Here is a 21,576-nt window from a genome sequence, read left to right on the forward strand (position 1 = left end):
TATCATATAACTCAACGTAATGTTCAGTGTTTCATCCGAGACTAACCATCAGAAGAACAATTGTTTCTACATACTAAGTAAGTTCCTTAACAGCTAAGGACAAATATGATTCTTTAAGTGTTTATTTGTCATCAAAGTTGTGTGTGAACCACCAGTTGGGACAGCTTTAAACACTAAAGGAATGTTTGTTGAAAAATTCGGAATCAGAAAGTATATTTATTATATATGAAACATTTAAGCTTCTGTCGTTGTGAAGCCTGGACTTACTGCATGATAAGTTGTTTTGTCAAGTTCTTCAATGGCAACAATTGGAAAGATTTCCCATCAGAGGGCCTAGGTCTGCCCTTACTTTTTCCATGCAAACCTGCTCATCTTCCTCTAACAGCGCATAACCATGCACACAGTTTCAGTGTACCACAGGTCCATCCCCCCCCCCCTTTTTTGGGGGTGACGACATGATGACGTGACAAAATCTATAACATCTTCTGACCAGGGTACAAGTTCATACCAGGTTTTATTACCATCCCGTGAATCGTTTGGAAGAAATCTTGCTTTGTTTTGACTTGGGGCTCATTTCTATATTTTGAATGCACCTAATTTTGACCTCTTCGTAGCCCAGGAAGGAAAGGTCAGACGACTTTGACTTTGGGAATCAAATTGTTGATCCATGAACAGTCCATTAGTTCACATAGTATGATCATGATGGAACATTTTGTTCACAAGTTACAAAACACACAAAAAATTGTCATACTTTGAACCAAACCCCCCCCCCAAAAAAGCTCGTACTTTGATACCTGATGACGTCATCATGATGTCAGAGTAATTTGCACCACTCGGGATGAGGGTTGATATATGTTGAAAGTTACAAGTTCACAACATTAACTGTTTAGGAGAAAACTCGCAGAGAACTATTGTCCGGAATAAAAGAAGAAGTAAGATTAATATGTACCAAAAGAGTGACCAGGATGCTCCCGATCACTCAATTAATGATCGCCATCATACAATTCAATGTAGAGTTGTGCACTTTTATTTCAAGGTTATAACAGGTGGTTTTTTGTGTAATTTATTCAGTTTAAGACGTCACTAAGAAAGAAAGATGGCATCAAGACAGCCTGATGTCACAGTTCAATCTGTGTTGGATAAGATCAGTCGAGATCATCTGGAATGTCCTATTTGCTCCGACCGTTTCACTGAGCCTAAGGTGCTTGACTGTCTGCACAGTTTTTGCCAGGAATGTCTAAAAGAAGTCAGACAGCAGCAAGATCCACAAGATCCAGAACTTAAGTGTCCCATCTGCAGACGTGAAACCATACTAAAGGGAGACGTTTCTGATTTGCCAAGTGACTTCAAACTGAGCACCTTGGTGGATGAGGTCAACGTCCATGAGAAGCTACTTGAAGGTCAAAGGTCAGAGATCCAATGTCAAGCCTGTGATGAAGAGAATCCGGCGGTGTCAAGATGCATGGACTGTGATCATTTTCTCTGCAAAGAGTGCCAAGCAGGACATGGGCGTTTTAAAGTAATGAAATCGCATCAAATCTACACACTGGCCCAGCTTCAATCATCAGGAGAGGTAACTTACAAGAGTAAGATTAGTGAGTACACTCCAAAATGTGGCAAGCATTCCGATCAAAATCTTAACATTTACTGTAACACATGTGAGAAGTTGGTATGCACAACTTGTGCTTTTCTAGACCATGAGAAACACTCTTGTGTTGATCTTCCCGAAGCTGTTGATAAGCGCAAACAAGATGTTGCTAGAATGTCTGTAAAAGCTGAACAGAACAAAGCAAAACTGAAAACAAACATAAGTAAAGTAGATGACAAGTACAGAAAGCTGAATGCCATGCATGCAGACACCACCAAGAAAATCTCCATTAAGGCTGACAAGGAGGTAGCTAGAATCACGGAGGAGATTTCAAAGATCAGAGAGGAAGAGCAGAAACTGAAGCAAGAGGCAGATACAATCTTCAAAGACAGAGCCAAGACATTGGAAACTGCTCGTGCCACAAAAAACAGTCGTCTGACTCAGACTGAGAAAAAACTGGATGAGGTGAACCAATTTGTCACTCAAGCAAGTTGCTATGAGATTCTGGATTTCAAACCTAAACTCATGCACAACCTGGAAGAACTGACTGAGGAACACTCTGAGAAAGGGACAGACAGTTGGCCTTCCATTATGGATTTTGAGGAAGGTACTGGGAGGTCACTTGGGAGACTAGTGCTGGCAGATACACAAATACCCAGCTCAGGTGCCACAGCTGAGACTTCACAGACACCTGTAAGATGGGAGCTGAAAAGACAAATGAAGACATTTGGACCAACAAAGAAACATTTGTCAATGTTGATGAAGTTGCAGCATTCTCTAACAACGAAATTGTCACGTTGGACAAGGGGCATAACAAAGTGATTACTTTCTTAACAAATGACTACCTCAAGTCTGATATAATTCCACAAGAACTCCAATTTGCAGGTCTTACTGAACCAACTCATGTTTCAGTTAACAAGGCTGATGAAATCATCGTCCTTGACAAACCTGCTGTCAAGATTTTCAAGAAGGGTGCGCAGTACTGCCTCCATCAATTCCTACCAGGTGGGAAGACAGGCAGCACCCCAACCTGCCTTGCAGTGGATGGTGGGGATGTGATAGCAGTGGGTTATGAGAAAGAAGAAGAGATCTCACTGCACAAGAGAGATGGATCCCTCATCAGGAGAATACCTGCTCCAATGATTGGGTTAAATTTGGCTATCTACAAGCAGCAGCTTTTCTACACTTGCAATGGAGATGACAAAAGACTTCTATCGTCAGTTGACAGCTATGGTCACATGGTCTTTGCAGTTGATATTCCCAGCAATATTCAAGGGAAGTTTTATGCTAGTGGTTTGTGTTGCAACAACGATGGCAACATCTACATTGCTGTTTATGGAAATACACATGGTGAAATTCATCATTTCAGTCGTAATGGACATTACATTGGCCGTGTCCTCAGTGAATGTGGTTGTCCATGTGACGTCACATGTACACCAGCTGGAGAGCTGGCTGTGGCAGCAGAAGAAAGTGTCAAAGTCTATCATCGAGTGTAAAAATGGACAATGAATGTCAAAATGACAACACAACACAAAGAACTGATACAAACAATAGCCATTTGTTCCACAAATACAGTTAACAAAATAATTGTTAAAACGGTGCTGTGTTAATGGACATCACACTCAAGATATCTGAGTTTGTGATGGCAGAAATGGACTGGGTTAAAGTCTATCATATGGGTTTAAATTATCATCAGATAATCAAAGAAAAATGACTGCATATCTGAAACAATGATCTAGTTGTAATGTGCACATATTTGAAGATGACAAAGTACATGTGAATTCGATCAGTTTACCTTAATAACCCCAAACATAGCAAATGATCCTCAGAAGTCCACCGGGCAGTTTTGGAGGATTGAAGATGAATGCAACATAGAATTTTGGATTGTAGAGGATTAAGGGCACATAGACGTTCAGTACCAGTTGATTTTGGAGGATTGAGGATGAATGGTGTTATGAAGAAGAGGAGGATTTTGGAGGATTGAGGACAGCATTTCGTACACACACAAAAATTTCAAAAAAAAAAAAATCCCTACCTGCCTACCCTATTTTCGAATGCCATTTGATCGGAAGCGGAAACTCTTTTTTTTGGCCTTATAATAAAAATAGTTTAAGAAGCTACAAATATCAGTTTAAAATGTGTGAGAGCAATGTCAAAACTGTATGTTTTGTAGATATGCAGATTTTTTTTCCCATGAAGCTTTTTACAAAAACAAGCAAACAAACAAACAAAACAAAATGAATAAATGAAACTCTGCAACGAAAACGCAGTTTGGACCCTTAATCTCCTGGATCTGTACCAGTAATATCTGTAAGTTTGTGAGACGTGTGAGTCTAGGTATAAATGCTTTAAGTAAATATGGATTTTCAGCTTGCAAATAGACGAATGAGAAAAAAATGGAAACATCTTTTGAATTAATTTTGTACCTTGCATGTAGTAAGTTTGAAGATGTACTGTCCGTACTATTTTTGAGTTTCACCCCGAAAAAATAGAGCTTAGTTTAATGTTTCTATTTTTCTTCAGGTATAAAAGTCATCCACTTTTGAATTTGACATCAACTGAAAATACAGTTTAATTCAGTTACGGACAATTTCATTGCAAAATTTTGAATTATCATTAATTTAGCTCTGGAAGGGTAGACTGGATCCCGCCTCCATATAGAATAGATAATGTGGGGATTGGTTACCAGTCTACTCACATAATGGATCTGTTTGTGTGCAACAGCAACCCAAAATAAAAGGTTTCTTTAAGGGTCGCAAATGCCCAAAACTGAAGAAGAAAATAATAACATTCTTTTCTTTGGTAAAAATAAACACTTAAAGCTCAAAGTTCATTGGGACAGATTAAAATTGAACAGTACACTTACTTGGTATACTTACAAGTATACCAAGTACGTGTGTTGAATACTAGTGTTAAACAACTGTACAAAATAATAATTACATTTCTAGAAAGGATGAAAGCCCATCCTTACTGCCTGAGATAAACTATTACGACCCAAGTATAGCAATGGGCCCAACTAGAGTTCGGACATTCTCGAACTACATGGTGCAAAATATCCCAACTGTAAGTGGGATTGCCTAAATTATAGTTGGGATGATGCTATACTTGGGTGAAAAAATTGAATTCAAAGCAAATTATTGTAACGATTTTAGAAGTCAATTGTATCACTGAGGTGTAGTTTTAAGAAGAGTCTGGAATTATGGTAGAATGATAATTTTACTACACAAGATCTCCATGTAAGCTTTCCTTATTATTTCTAACGCTGGAAGCATTGACACATTTCATTAAAAAAAATATATAAGTCTCTAGACTCTTGATTGTTGAAGTCTGTTAAAAGTATGAGATCATTTTGTTGAATCACTTGTTGAGTAAGCAGTTTATTCGCATAAAACTTCATACTCTTGTATTGGCCCCCAAGAAGGTGAGAGAAACACATGCAATCTGTTTGCCAATCTTCTCTGCCTTCTCTGTTTCAAGAGCTCATCAGGCCCCCCCCCCGGCTCTGACTTAATGAAATTAAAATTATAATAATTATAGTGATAACTAGAGGTTGTAGGAACAACCACACGGTGTTGGGCCGTTGTTGATGTTGACGTTGATTGTTGATGTTGATTGTTGATGTTGATGGTTAAAAAATAGCGCGTGTAGTAAATATACAGAGGATAGTTAAAAAGAGTCAGGTGACGATCTGCACGCGCGTTTGCTGCTGTACTGTTAACTTATCAAGTACAATCGTTACAAAACCCATTCAAAGTAAAGGTCGCACACCATTGGCGCAATACAACATATTGCGCATGTTTTTGGGAAAAAAGCGCCCAATTAAAAAAAAAAGCGCAAAACTGGGCACTTTGCCAGCCCAATTTTTGAGTATCATTTGACATCATCAGGAGTCAAAACTGTGCTTGTGTTAAGAAGTTGTCATATAAACGTGTACAAAACACTGGTAAACACTTAAAATACATTGGTCCATCAAACAGCCGTTACATGTAGCTCAATAGTTCACATACAACAGTCGTAAAACCAGACACTCACGAAGCGAGCACGGGGAATTCCCTTTTGTACACAATCATAGCACACTGTTTTGCAGGAATTCCCCTTTGTAGGGAATCATCCCCATTTGCTGTACACACAATGTACCTGGCATTAAAGGGGCACTAGCTCCTGAAATCCCTGAAAATGTTATGTTTTGGATTGTTTACTTAGCCTATTTCAAACATCTGGTTGAAAGGAAACCAACCTAATGTCTTACCGTTCCCGAGAAAAGACGAAAAAAACCCGCTTGTTTACATCGGACACGACGGATTACGAATACATTTTTCGTGTCATTCTCATGTACGCTATACACGTTGTGTGTCTCGGGAAATAGCATCCAAACAGCTCAAATTTATGGGGTCGCAAAAGCAAGGGCGGATCCAGAACACAATTTTTTTGGGGGCCCAAAATGGGTCAAAAAATTACGGTGTGGGGTTCGGGGCCCGCTTAAGGGCCCCGAAAATTGTTTGGATTCTAGATGCTCTGTGGTGCAATCTGAGGCAATTTCTGACCACTTTAACCAATGTTTTTTTGGAGGAAAAGATGGTGGTGTACTCATTGCCTGCCTTTATTGCGATGTCACATGAAAAAAAAAAAAAATGGTTTCATTTTGGGGGGGGGGGGGGGGGCCATGGCCCCCTTTGGCCCCCCCCCCCTGGATCCGCCCTTGCACAAAAGTGGACCCCGAAATTCGTTCTCGCATGCATAATACAGGAATAACACAAAAACGTCCAGTTTTGAAAAGATAGTTGTGTATGGATGTTTATATCCTACTTTGAAAAGTTATTTCTGATTATCATCATCTCGTTCAAAGCGCGTTTTGTAGCCCAATTGGGCTGTTCCAGGACCTAGTGTCCCTTTAAATGAACGTTTCAAGGTGTAGGCATTTTCAACTACAAATTTCAAGGGGGCTGCAGGACATCTCCAAGTTTACTTATTGAAACGAAACTTTGGAAAGTTTTAGACCTATTATTAAAGTGAAAACAGTTCTGGAAACGAATTGTGTCTTGGAGAGTAAAAAAAATTCTTACATTAACAATAGGTGTTGGGCTCACGACCCAACACCTAATACATGTAATAACCTATATGTCTGCCTGTCTGCCACACTCAGACACAGAGGCGTAGCCAGTCGGGGGTATTTGCACACTATTGTCCTATAGGGTGCATGATGGTCAGATTTGAACAGCGTCCCCATCGGAAGATGGTACCAGCCAGCCCCCCCCCCCCCCCCTTTTGATTTTACAGAAGGCATGTTGCTTTCATTTCAGTACTGATTTGATAAAAATAATTCTGGGGGCTGACAGGAAGGAACACATCATTACACATTCTGTCTACCACATGCCACCATATTTATAGCATTTTCAGGGCAAATTGTTTTCTTCTTGCAAAAAGGAAATATATTTATAATAAATGTTACAGATCATTCTCCTTGTCTTTGACTTTATATGTTTAATTTGTGTCTTGTAAATAACAAAAAGACTTCATTTTATTTTTAAATGTTACAGAAGCCTTGACGTTCATCGTTAATGCTTTTTGGCTTTGTTCATATGGAACTTTACAAAATGTCTGAAACCTATCCGGATGTGTATGTTGGAACAAACAGCCCAACAACCCCAACAAACAAACAACCCAACAATTCTGCATGCTTATACGGTATATAGTCCTCTACCGATCATCAAGACTATTTGAGAAGTTCAAAGTCTTCTGTAATCGTTAACACTGATAACCTACACGTACAAATATTCTGAGTGTGAACATTAGCATTTGCAACCATGGATTCTGTTAATATTTAAACACCACTCCAACTTCATAACAATATTATTTTTTCAATAATCGATTGTACAATAATTAAACCCTTGTCCATGATACAGAAAAGATCACAGCCTCCTCAAGTCATGTGATCTCCTCATGCCTAAAAATAGAAAAGGGAGTGTACAATTTGCCACGTAGTCACTGACATACCGCCATTTTATATTCAACACAACAGTGTTTCATCCAAGACTAACCATCAGAAGAACAACTTTACCTGCATATAATAAAGTAAGTTCCTTATATAACAGCCATGGACAACTATGATTCTTCTTGTTTAGTGATGTGAAATTTTCAATTGTGTGCGAACCACCAGTTGGGACAGCATTTAAGGAATGATTGTTGAAATATTCAGAAGCAGAAAGTATATTTGTCATACATGAGACTCTTAAGCTTCTGTCATGAAGCCTGGATTTATTGCATGGTTTAAGTTCTTTTGTCAAGTTGTTTACTGCCAACAAATGTAAAGATTTCACGTCTGAGGGCCTGGGTCGGGCTTTTATTTTTATAGGCAAACCTATTCATCTCCCTCTAACTGTGCTTTGTCTTGTGCTACATGGATATATAATTATACACTCAGTGTTCCCTCTCCCCCCCCCCCCCCCACACACACACACATTTCCACTACACCACAGGTCCCCCTTTAAAACAAATGATTTTGCCCCCTCCCCCAACAACAAATGTAACAATTATCGCGCACAAATTATACATGTACATATACTGAATTTATGACAATCAGTTTGGGATTGTTTGGGGGCTGGGGGCTACAGTAATTAATCCAGAAGATGAGCGCAGATGACTATTTTTTAAATTATCACCTTCTTATCCTCAACAGAAAATGTGAATAAAAAGAGAAAAAGCAAAAGGGCAAAAAGAGCCCCATAGCTCTGGCATTACGGATCCATATAAAAATAATCTTTTTTGTTCCAGACTTTTACAAATTCTTTCAAATTAAATTTGTATCAAGTTGAATGGATAATAATCATGAACCAATGCAAAGATATGCCTTGTATAAAATAAAATGACATGCATTTTTTGGGGGTTTGAATCATAGATTTCGTAGGTTTTCTTTAATGGTATTACAAAGGAGTTCATTGTCAAGCTTAGTTTTCCAATTTACAGTCATACTAATGTCAATTGTAGAGTTTTGCACTTCCTATCAAGGCAGTGATACACATGTGTCTTTTTTTTGTTTTATTCAGTTGTTGAACGTCACCAGGAAAGAAAGATGGCAGCAAGACAACCTGATGTCACAGTTCAATCTGTGTTGGGTAAGATCAGTCGACATCATCTGGAATGTCCCATTTGCAAAGACCGTTTCACTGAGCCTAAGGTACTTGACTGTCTGCACAGTTTTTGTCAGGAATGTCTCAAAGAAGTCAAACAGAGTCAACGTTCACAAGATCAAAAGCTTGTGTGTCCTCTCTGCAGATTAGAAACCATACTAAAGGGAGACGTTTCTGATTTGCCAAGTGACTTCAAACTGACCGCCTTGGTGGATGAGGTCAACGTCTACGAAAAGCTACTTGAGGGTCAAAGGTCAGACATTAAATGTCAAGCCTGTGATGAAGAGAATCAGGCTGTGTCAAGATGCATGGACTGTGATCATTTTCTCTGCAAAGAATGCCAAGTGGCACACAGGCGTTTTTCTTCAATGAAATCACATCAAATCTACACACTGGCCCAGCTTCAATCAGGAGAGGTAACTTACAAGAGTAAGATTAGAGAGTACACTCCAAAATGTGGCAAGCATTCCGATCAAAATCTCACTATTTACTGCAACACATGTGAAAAGTTGGTATGCACAACTTGTGCTATTGTAGACCATGAGAAACACTCTCGTGTTGATCTACCAGAAGCTGTCGATAAGTGCAAACAAGATGTTGCTAGAATGTCTGTACAAGCTGAACAGAACAAAGCAAAACTGAAAACAGACATAAGTGAAGTAGATGACAAGGACAGAAAGCTGAAGGCCATGTATGCAGACACCACCAAGAAAATCTCCAGTAAGGCTGACAAGGAGGTAGCTAGAATTGAAGAGGAGATTGCAAGGATCAGAGAGGAAGAGCGGAAACTGAAGCAAGAGGCAGACACCATCTTCAATGACAGAGCCAAGCCATTGAAAACTCTTCTTGCCACAAACAGCAGTCGTCTAACCAAGACTGAGAAAAAAGTGGATGAGGTTACACACTTTGTGACTCTAGAAAGTTGCTATGAGATTCTGGATTTCAAGCCTAAACTCATGAATAAGTTGGAAGAATCGATTGAAGAACAAACTGATGACGGGCTGGACAGTTTGTCCCCCATTATGGACTTTGAGGAAGGCACTGGGATGTCACTTGGGAGACTTGTGCTGGAAAATACACAAATACCTAGCTCACAGGGACCCGTAAAATGGGAGCTAAAAAGACAGAAAAAGGCATCTGAACTGAAAAACAAATTATTTCTTGGCAATGTTGATGGAATTGCAGCATTCTCTAACAATGAAGTTATTGCATTAGTCATGCGGCATAAGATGCTTATCACTTTCTCAACTGACCTCCAGTCTGGTGCAAAAGAACTCAAACTTCCAGGTCTTAATAAACCAACCCATGTTTCAGTTAACAGGGATGATGAGATCATTGTTCTTGACAAACCTGCTGTCAAGATCTTCAAGAAGGGTGAGCAGTCCTGCTTCCATCACGATCAGTTCCTACCAGGTGGGGAGACAGGCAGCAACCCAACCTGCCTTGCAGTGGATGGTGGGGATGTGATAGCAGTGGGATATGAGGAAGAAGAAGAGATCTCACTGCACAAGAGAGATGGATCCCTCATCAGGAGAATACCTGCTCCAAAGATTGGATCAAAATTGACAATCTATAGGCAGCAGCTTTTCTACCTTCATACAGGAATCTCTGACAAGCTTGCACTCACATCAATTGACAGCCATGGTAGCAAGGTCTTTTCATTTGATATTCCATGTAATTTTTTGGAAAAATCTGTCTGGAAAGCTAATTGTTTGTGTTGTGACAAAGATGGCAACATCTATGTAGTTTTACAAGGGTTGGGTACTTTGGTTTATTCATCACAACGTGTAATTAAGCATTTCAGTCATGATGGACGGTACATTGGCGATATCATCAATGAACGTGGTTTTATTACACGTCACATCACATGTACACCAGCCAGAGAGCTGGTTTTGGCAAGTAATAGGGGTAGTGTTAAAGTCTATCACCAAGTGTAAATTGACAATGAATGTCAAAATAACAACACAAAGAACTCATACAAACAATAGCCATTTCTTCCAAACATACAGTTTACAAATTATTCGAGATTATGTGTGCCATTGTATCAATGTGTTTATTCAATAGGCCTTATTCACAAGTCGGCCATATTTACTTGAATTTAGTGAGGTAAAATCTTCATTTTTGGAACTTGTGAAGAGAAATGAAAGCAATATTACATAGATTTAATGACAAATTAATACCAGTCCGCCCTCATAAAATAATTTAAAGTTTGTGACATATGTGATGACATATACCCTAATGTTTTAAGCCACATTTTAAACAAAGTTGAGAGTGAGGGTAAAATGCATACATAGTCTGGCACCAATCCATTAAACAGTTCACAATTTATAAAATACATTCAGGGAACACGTACAAAAATATAAATATAAGGTCTATATATGGACATCATACTCAAGATATCTGAGCTGCAAACTGTACATACCATACCAGGAGTTTGTTTGCACAGTATTGATCCAGATCTAGACATTCTGTATCAATATACTCATTACATTTACATATTCTCAGCACTGACATATTTTTGGCTCCTAAAAACAATTAACATCTATTTTTACACGGGAGTGGATTTAATTTCCCTAATGGGGCATAACTTTATGTACAAACATATGTACATGCATGTGAACTGTACGTTTATTAGTCCATTCTCTCTAACCATTTCACTTCTGCTAATCTGTCAGGCAATCAAGTTTGTAAATACTCGAAGTCCATTGAAAGTATGAGATCATTTTGTGCAATCACTTATTGAGCAGGCAGTTTATTTGTGTGAAACTTTGAACTCTTCAATCAATTCTAGAACTTTGTATCCATGTCTTTCCAATCAAAGACACTGGCTAAGATTTAATTCAAAATCATATTATCCATAAGCCAGAGAATGAAAGTGTTATCAGATTTTGGTAGAGAATTTTAAATGTAATGCAAGCAAAGATCCAGGAATTTAAAATATGGGGGTCAGAATCCACTCTGGGGAATGAGCTGTGTTTATTTGTCCTTAGGATGCTACCAGTATTAGTGGCCTTATTTAACTTAATATCATAAAACAAAAAACAAAAATGGAGTTAGGACCCCCTTATCTCCTGGATCTGTACCTGCAATAGCTGTAAGTTTGTAGATGTGATACCTGTGAGTCTATGTAGAATGTGTAAGTAAATATGTTATCTTATGTTATTGACACCGTCTTAACTATGGTTGGTGCAATCCAAACTATTTTTAGGACGATCACAACTATTATTGGGATTGTCTCAATTACAGTTGGGACGATGATTTAACTTGGGTGCAACAAGATGAGTTAAATTAAAGTGAATTATTGTAACTTTTTTACTAGTTGAGTTTATCACTGAATTGTATGAAGCCGGGAAGGGACAGGGTGGAATTTTTTTTTGTCATTTACTAATTCATTCCCACGAATTACTAATTCGTTCGCACAGATTACTAATCTTTTCGCACGAATTACTAATTCGTTCGCACGAATTGCTAATTCGTTCGCAGGAATTGGTAACTCGTTTGCACAAATTGCTATTTCGTGGGAACGAATTGCTATTTCATTCCCACGATTTCCTAATTTGTGGGAACGAATTAGTAATTTGTGGGAACGAATTAGTAATTCGTAATGACAAACAATCTTTATTGTAACTTTTTTTTAATAGTTGAGTTTATCACTGAATTGTATGAAGCCCGGGAAGGGACAGGGTGGAATTTTTTTTTTGTCATTTACTAATTCGTTCTTACGAATTACTAATTCATTCGCACAGATTACTAATTCGTTCGCACGAATTGCTAATTCGTTTGCACGAATTGGTAACTCGTTCGCACAAATTGCTATTTCGTACGCACGAATTGCTATTTCGTTCCCACGATTTCCTAATTTGTGGGAACGAATTAGTAATTTGTGGGAACGAATTAGTAATTCGTGGGAACGAATTAGCAAATGACCTAAAACCATCATTTACTACCTTTTACCCTTGACTACACACAGATGCCTCCATATGATGGTACACACACACAAATTTCCCAATAAACAATTTTCCTACTTACCTACCCTATTTTCAAATGCCATTTGATCGGAAGTAGAATTTTTTTTTTTGGGCCTGATAATAAAAATTGTATTTAAAATGCTTTCAGTTTTAAATGTGTGAGAGCAATGTCAAAGCTGCATGTTTTGTAAATATGCAGATTTTTTTTTGATGAAGCTTTTTACAAAAACAAGCAAACAAACAAACAAACAAAACAAAATGAATAAATAAAACTCTGCGACAAAACAGAGTTTGGACCCTTTATCTCCTGGATCTGTACCTGTAATATCCGTAAGTTTGTGAGACGTGTGAGTCTACGTATAAATGCTTTAAGTAAATATGGATTTTCAGCTTGCAAATAGGCTAATGAGGGAAAAAATGGAAACATCTTTTGAATGAATTTTGTACCTTGCATGTAGTTAGTTTGAAGATATACTGTCTTTGCTATTTTGGGGTTCACCCTGAAAAAATATAGAGCTTACTTTATTTGTTTCTATTTTGGGGTGGGGTATAAAAGTCATCCGCTTTTGAATGTGACATCAACTTAAAAATACAGTTTTGAACTATCTATTGGCAAACATTAATAAAGCTCTCAAAGGGTAGACTGGATCCTGCCTCCATTTTAGAGTAGATAATGTGGGGATAGATAACCAGTCTACTCACAGGGTGGATCTGTTTGTGTACAACAGCAACCCAAAATAATGTGCTTTTTTTAAGGGTTGCAAATGCCCAAAATTGAAGAACAAGAAAAAAAACCCAGGGGTTTTGGGGTAAAAATAAACACTCAAAGCTAAAAATGCATTGGGAAAAAATAAAATTGGAAAGTACATCTTCATGTGTTGAATACTAGTGTGATCACACTACTGCACAAAATAATAATTACATTGCTGGAAATGATGAAAGCCCATCCGTACTGCCTGAGAAAAACTATTATGACCCAAGTACAGCAATGGGCCCAACTATAGTTCAGACAGTCCAAACAACATGGTGAAATCTCAACTATAATTGGAACTGCCTCAATTATAGTTGGGATAATGCTATACCTTGGATGAAAAAAGCTGAATTCAAAGCGAATTATTGTTACTATTTTGGAAGTCAAGTTTATCACTGAGGTGTAGTTTTATGAAAAGTCTGGAATTAATGGTAGAATAATCATTTTACTACACTAGATCTCCATGTAAGCTTTCCTTAATATTTTTAACGCTGAAAGCATTGACATGTTTGATTAAAAAAGAAGATATATAAGTCTCTTGATTTTTGAAGTGTGTTGAAAGTATGAGATCATTTTGTTGAATCACTTGTTGAGTAGGCAGTTTATTGGTATGAAACATTAAACTTTGGTATTGGCCCCTGAGAAAGTGAGAGAAACACATGCAATCTGTTTGCCAATCTTCTCTGTTCTCTGCCAACCACCGCTGAGTTTTATTGTTTCAAGAGCTCATCAGGCGCGGATCTAGAGGTCCCCCCCCCCCCCCCCCCCCCGCTCTGATTGAAAAAAAAATTATAGTAATAATGAAAATAAGCTATATGTCTGCGTGTCTGCCACACTCAGACACGAAGGCGTAGCCAGTGGCAGACATTTGCACACTATTATGCTATAGGGTGCATGATGGTCAGATTTGAACAGCATCCTCATCGAAATATGGTACCAGCCAGCCCCCCCCCCCCCTCCCCCCGCCTTTTGATTTTACAGATGCCACATGTCCAGAAAAAAAAATCTGCCTACATTTCAGCACTGATTTACAGATAAAAACAATTCTGGGAGCTGACCCCCGGCCCCCCTGCAAAAAATCCTGGATTTGCCCCTGTTCCTTTTTTATTTATTTATTTTTTCAAGAGCTAATTTTGTCTGTAATGTACATGTAACAAGCATGAATAAACCAATGTTTCTCATTTACTTACATGTGAATGGAAATGCAAGCATTTCAAACGTGTAACAAATTAAATTAGGTGAACAGTGGACTGCCAGCTGGTGATAAGAATGACCAATATTACACTGCCAACAGTTTCTTAATTTTAAAACTCACACAGTTAACTTTCAAATTGTACATTTTGTACAATGAGCAATAAATTCAAACTTTAACAGCAAAAATTAGGGCTTATCTGTCCACTAGAACGTAGGCCTTCGGTAATTATAAGATACAGAACTACAAATTCCCTCTAAAGTTGGGGTTATACACTCAAAATAATCACAAAACTCTAGCAACCCAGTGTCAGTCGAGGATTTCCTTAGTTGGAAGAACTCAGCAATCCCCAGCCTGTAGAAGTCTGTCTGCAGAAGCCAACTTCCCAGAGTCAGACCCCACCCCACTTCACCAAAATGCACAGAGGTTAGCCACTGGAAAAGGTCCCAAGGCTGGAAAATGAGGCAGTTCCTTCAGAAACTGTTAACAATTTCACAAGTTGCAAATGAGGAAACTTGCTATACCCTCCCCTCTTGATTCTATTAACCATACTGAAAAAGTACCAAAGAAAGAGAGCAGAAGGTTGACAATTAAGCCTTATTTGACAGAAGGGAAGAGGAGGGCACATGGGCTCATCAGTGCAAAACAGGCAAGAGTGTTGCGCAGATTTTCGCAAAACTTGATATCACACAAGGAGGACAAGTGTAAGCCGTTTCGCCAGTAGAGTGAATTTTCTCAGATGGGTTTATGTTATGTACATGAACGATGGCACTAGCATTACCAATTTGGCTACACAACTTATGTGCAAACTTCTTCAGGGCACCCACAACATATTTATAATGTTTTAAGGGCAATTTTTTTTTTTGGCCAAAAGGAAATATATTCATAATAAATGTTACAGATCATTCTCCTCGTACTTTGACTTAACCCTAAAGGGCCGGGTTATTTTGACCATCTCTCAGCCGGGGAGGGAGGGGAAATTCCGCCCCCCCCCCCCCCCCCCACAAGATCTCGGCCATCAATTGACAAAATTTTTTGAAACTCGGTACATGCATAGAGCAACTCATCATGAACACACCCAAGAAACTTCATGACTGTAGGTCAAAGGATTTTGGAATTATGGCTAATTAATTATTCCTATGTATGAATGGTAATTTTGCTCTATGTACACGACATATATGGGAAAATTCAGTTTTCAAGGCGCGCTGTGCTGAAAAAAAAAATGTTTCCTGCGCGGCAACCCATGGACCAACTATTATGTTTTTGGTGTCAAAAGATGTGCAAGGCTCGAGGCTAAAAAGTCATAACAGCTCGGGTCATGAAAACAAAAAAAATTCAAGGCTATCGCAAAAAAGTTCAGGGGGGGGGGGAGGTTCCGCCTCCCCCCCCCCTTTAGGGTTAATATGTTTAATTAAAAGCTTGCTCTAGGATCCTACTTGGCATCCTCACAGGATGCACTTCACACTCCATTGATTTCACCTTTTGCTACTTAAGTATTCACTTTCTTAGAGTTTAGGCACTCTCCTGAAGACGGTCAGAGCATACTGACCGGAACGTCGAGTTTATACCTCTGGTTCTTTTCAGAACCATTCTCTTAGTTGAGAAATTATTCGCACATGGTGTTTCCGCAAACCTTTCATTATTTAGTATCTTCACCATGCAAAGCCTCAAATGTTACATTCAAATCTCAAATTTGCATCTTGTAAACAAGAAAGACTTCATATTATTTTTTTAAATGTTACTTCATTGTTAATGTTCTTTAACTTTCTTCATAAGGAATCATCACAATTTGTGATAGTAAGTTTGGTACTTAAAAATTGCTAATCTGCAACACTGGTCTACATGCATGTATTTCTTGCCAGAGATTCAGAACTAAATTATACAAAGTGTCTCAAACTTATCCGGATGTGATAAGTTGGAGTTTTACAATGCAAAACAAAACAAACAACAAACAACCCAACAACTCTGCTTGCTTACACAGTATACAGTCCTCTACCAATCATCCAGACTATGTGTTGACGAGTACAGAAGACTTTGACAAAGTCTTCTGTACTTGTCAACACTGATACTTACATGTACAAATATTCTGTATTTGTACTGTAGCATATGCAATCATGGATTCTGTTAATATTTAAACACCACTCCAACTTCATAACAATATTATTTTTTCAATAATTGACTGTACAACAAAACCTTGTCCATGATCCAGAAAAGATCACAGCCTCCTCAAATCATGTGATGATCTCCTCATGCCTAAAAATAGAAAAGGGGAGTATACAATTTGCCACTTTTGCACGTAGTCATCGACATACCGCCATTTTATCATATAAATCGACGGAACAGTGTTTCATCTGAGACTAACCATCAGAAGAACAACTGTACCTGCATATAAAGTAAGTTTCTTATAAACAATTACTTGGACAAATATGACTCTTCTTGTTTATGTGATGTAAAATTGTCAATTTTGTGTGAACCACCAACCAGTTGGGACAGCTTAGTAAAAGAATGTTTGTTGAAATATTCGGAATCAGAAAGTATATTTGTCATATATAAAACACTTAAGCTTTTGTCCTGAAGCCTGGATTTATTGCATGGTATAAGTTCTTTTGTCAAGATGTTTAGTGCCAACAATTAGAAAGATTTCACATCAGAGGGCCAAGGTCTGGCCTTACATTTTCAAGGCAAACCTACTCATCTCCCTCTAACAGTGCTTAGCCTTGTGCTACACGGATATGTAACTACACACCCAGTGCTCCCTCTCCCCATCCCCACACACACCCATCTTTGTAAACACCGGCAATCGTGGACCCCCTATTGTCCCTAATCCTCATTACTAAGTTTTAGCAACAGCTCTCGTTGGTTTTGTACACAAATTTTAATCGTGGACTATCGGTCAATCTTGGACGTATTGTTTGTGTCCTATAACCATTTTGTCCTAGGTCCACGATTGCTGGTGTTAACACTCACACACCCAAGTGTGTATTTGCCTGCTGTCGGGGACCCCCTATTGTCCCTCTTTTGTTAGTATTACTCTAACTTTTTAGGAAGATCTCCCACATGATTTGAACACAATTGTAGATTGGGGACCTTCAGGAAATTGGGGGACCCTATTGTTGGAAGTTGGGGACTCAATTGTTAAACATCCCCTATTGAATGCAGAAACGAACTCACCCACACACACACACCCACACCCACACAAATTTCCAGTGCACCACAGGTCCCCCTCAAAACAAAACAATTTGGCCCCCTCCCCAGACAAAAAAATGTAAAAATTATCACACAACTTATACCGTACATGTATACTGAATTTATGACAATCACGTTGGGTTTTTTTGGGGCGGGGGCTGAAGTAATTAATCCAGAAAAGGAGTGCATATGACTATTTTTTAATTATCATCTTTATATCCTCCCAACAGAAATTGTGAATAAAGAAATGGGAAGAAAGCCTCTAGCATTACAGATCCATATAACAATAATCTTTTATGTTCCAGACTTTAAATATTGTTTTCAAATTAAATTTATATCAAGTCAAATGGATAATAACCATAAACCAATGCAAAGATGTGCCCTGTGAATAAAATAAATGACTTGCATTTTTGGGGTTAGATTCATAGATTCATGGTTTTCTTTTATCGTACTGCAAAGGATGTTTATACACATAGAGTTCATTGTCAAGCTAAATTTTCCAAATTTATAGTCATACTAATTTCAAATAAGTGTAGAGTTTTGCACTTTCCTTTCAAGGCAATGATACATGTAGGTATCTTTTTTGATTTTATTCAGTTGTTGGACATCACTAAGAAAGAAAGATGGCAGCAAGACATCCTGATGTCACAGTTCAATCTGTGTTGGGTAAGATCAGTCGAGATCATCTGCAATGTCCCGTTTGCAAAGACCGTTTCACCGAGCCTAAGGTGCTTGACTGTCTGCACTCTTTTTGCCAGAAATGTCTCAGAGAAGTCAAACGCAGTCAACGTCCACAAGTTCCAAAACTTGTGTGTCCTCTCTGCAGATTAGAAACCATACTAAAGGGAGACATTTCAGATTTGCCAAGTGATTTCAAACTGAGTGCCTTGGTGGATGAGGTCAACGTCTATGAAAAGTTACTTGAAGGTCAAAGGTCAGACATCAAATGTCAAGCCTGTGATGAAGAGAATCAGGCTGTGTCAAGATGCATGGACTGTGATCATTTTCTCTGTAACGAATGCCAAGCAGCACACAGGCGTGTGACTTTAACAAAATCACATCAAATCTACACACTGGCCCAGCTTCAATCAGGAGAGGTAACTTACAAGAGTAAGATTAGAGAGTATACTCCAAAATGTGCCAAGCATTCCGATCAAAATCTGAACATTTACTGTAACACATGTGAGAAGATGGTATGCACAACTTGTGCTTTTCTAGATCATGAGAAACATTCTTGTGTTGATCTACCCAAAGCTGTCGATAAGTGCAAACAAGATGTTGCTAGAATGTCTGTACAAGCTGAACAGAACAAAGCAAAACTGAAAACAGACATAAGTGAAGTAGATGACAACTACAGAAAGCTGAATGCCATGCATGCAGACACCACCAAGAAAATCTCCAGTAAGGCTGACAAGGAGGTTGCTAGAATCACAAAGGAGACTTCAAGTATCAGAGACGAAGAGCAGAAACTGAAGCAAGAGGCAGATACAATCTTCAAAGACAGAGCCAAGACATTGGAAACTGCTCGTGCCACAAACAACACTCGTCTGACTCAGACCGAGAAAAAGCTGGATGAGGTGAACCAATTTGTCACTCAAGCAAGTTGCTACGAAATTCTGGATTTCAAACTTAAACTCATGCATAACCTGAAAGAATTGAACCAAGAACAATCTGAAAAAGGGCCAGATAATTTTCCCTTCATTATGGATTTTGACGAGGGACCTATTGGGAGGTCACTTGGGAGACTGGTGCTGGAAGATACTCAAATACCCAGCTCAGGTGCCACAGCTGAGGGTTCACAGAGACCTGTAAGATGGGAGCTGAAAAGACAAATGAAGACCTTTGGACCAACAAAAAAAGGGTTCCTCTTTGCTGAGGCAATTGCAGCATTCTCTAACAATGAAATTGTCACATTAGACAGTAAGCATAAAAAGTTGATTACTTTCTTAACCAATGACAACCTTCAGTCTGATGTAATTTCAAAAGAACTCCAACTTGCGGGTCTTACTGAACCAACTCATGTTTCAGTTAACAGGGATGATGAAATCATTGTTCTTCACAAACGTGCTGAGATCAAGATCTTCAATAGAGGTTACCAACCCTGTCTCCATCAGTTCCTACCAGGTACGGAGACAGGCAACATCCCAACCTGCCTTGCAGTGGATGGTGGGGATGTGATAGCAGTGGGTTATAGGGGCAAAGAAGAGATCTCACTGCACAAGAGAGATGGATCCCTCATCAGGAGAATACCTGCTCCAAAGATTGAGAAAAATTTGGCTATCTACAAGCAGCAGCTTTTCTACACTTGCAATGGAGATAATAACCAAAGACTTCTATCGTCAATTGACAGCTATGGTCGCACGGTCTTTTCAGTTCATATTCCCAGCAATATTCAAGGGGTTTGGCATGCTAATGGTTTGTGTTGTGACAAAGATGGCAATATTTATGTTGCTGTATCCGGGTGGCCTTTAGCAATTAGACATGGTGAAATTCAGCATTTCAGTCATGATGGATATTACATTGGCTGTGTCATCAGTGTAGATGATTTTCCAGGTGACGTCACATGTACACCAGCTGGAGAGCTGGCTGTGGCAGCAGTAGAAAGTGTTAAAGTTTATCATCGAGTGTAAAAATGGACAATGAATGTCAAAATAACGACACAAAGAACTGATACAAACAATAGCCATTTTTTCCACAAATACAGTTAACAAAATATGTGGGAACTGTTAATACGGTGCTGTGTTAATTATGGACATCATACTCAAGATATCTGATGGAAGAAATGGACTGGGTTAAAGTCTATCATATGGGTTTAAAGTTATCATCTGATGATCAAAGAGAAATGACTGTATATCTGAAACAATGATCTACATGTAGTTGTAATGTGCATGTACGCATGTATTTGCAGAAATCATGGCAAAGTACATGTGACCTCGATCAGTTTATACACATACCTTTAACTTTTAAAAGCCAATGATCCTCCAAAGTCCTCCGGGCGGTATCGGAAGATTCGAGAGGATTGAAGATGAATGCACCATAGAATTTTGGAGGATTGTGGAGGATTGTGGAGGATTAAGGGCACATGGACATTCAGTACCTGTTGATTTTGGAGGATTGAGGATGAATGGTGTTTGAAGAAGAGGGGGATTTCAGAGGATTGAGGACGGCCTTTTGAGAGGCAGGACTGTTGGAGGATTAAGTAAGATTTGAGGCTTTGCATGGTGGAGATACTAAACAATGAAAGGTTTGTGGAAACACCATGTGCGAATAATTTCTCATCTAAGAGAATGGTTCTGAAAAGAACCAGAGGTACAAACTCAACGTTCCGGTCAGTATGCTCTGAGAGAGTCTTTAGGAGAGTCATGTTGGAGGATTGTGAAGGATTGAGGCAGTGGGTATCCTTCATTTGAACTTAATGCAGAACTTCTGAGGATTTTGGAGGACTGGGGATGGGTCCTAGCAAAAAGGGGCCTGGGACTTAGACTTAACCATTTCAAAAAATATAGCGCTAAAGTTGAGGGCACAAACGGCAATTGTAAGAGGGTCACAGAATATTGCAAAAAATATCAGCAAAACAGAATGCACATGCACAACGTGTGAAAGACCAAATGAATACAATTGTTACAACCTGTCAAATAGGCAATGTAACTGACATGTTATTATTTAGGGAAACTTTCAACTGGAATGTGCCAATTAAGGCTTTTTAACGTATTTCTTGTCTTATGATTTGTCTTATAAAAAATGTTGCTTCAAGCACACATGTT

General features: G+C 38.7%; 2 protein-coding genes and 1 pseudogene across 2 annotated transcripts; all 3 read left to right on the top strand.

Annotated features, from left to right (window-relative positions):
• The first annotated feature begins 1,009 nt into the window (after positions 1-1,009).
• Positions 1,010-3,568, top strand: LOC119730206 (annotated as a pseudogene).
• A 4,916-nt stretch (positions 3,569-8,484) lies between these two features.
• Positions 8,485-10,763, top strand: LOC119730840 (E3 ubiquitin-protein ligase TRIM71-like). Its single transcript, XM_038203891.1, has one exon. The coding sequence runs from the start codon at positions 8,658-8,660 to the stop codon at positions 10,650-10,652; it is 1,995 nt and encodes a 664-aa protein (XP_038059819.1). The 5' UTR covers positions 8,485-8,657; the 3' UTR covers positions 10,653-10,763.
• Positions 10,764-18,435: 7,672 nt separating this feature from the next.
• On the top strand, positions 18,436-20,442 carry LOC119730130 (transcription intermediary factor 1-alpha-like). Its single transcript, XM_038202903.1, has one exon. The coding sequence runs from the start codon at positions 18,436-18,438 to the stop codon at positions 20,440-20,442; it is 2,007 nt and encodes a 668-aa protein (XP_038058831.1).
• The last annotated feature ends 1,134 nt before the right edge of the window (positions 20,443-21,576 follow it).

Source organism: Patiria miniata, unplaced genomic scaffold, assembly GCF_015706575.1.
Source record: "Patiria miniata isolate m_02_andy unplaced genomic scaffold, ASM1570657v1 HiC_scaffold_22, whole genome shotgun sequence".
NCBI lineage: Eukaryota > Metazoa > Echinodermata > Asteroidea > Valvatida > Asterinidae > Patiria > Patiria miniata.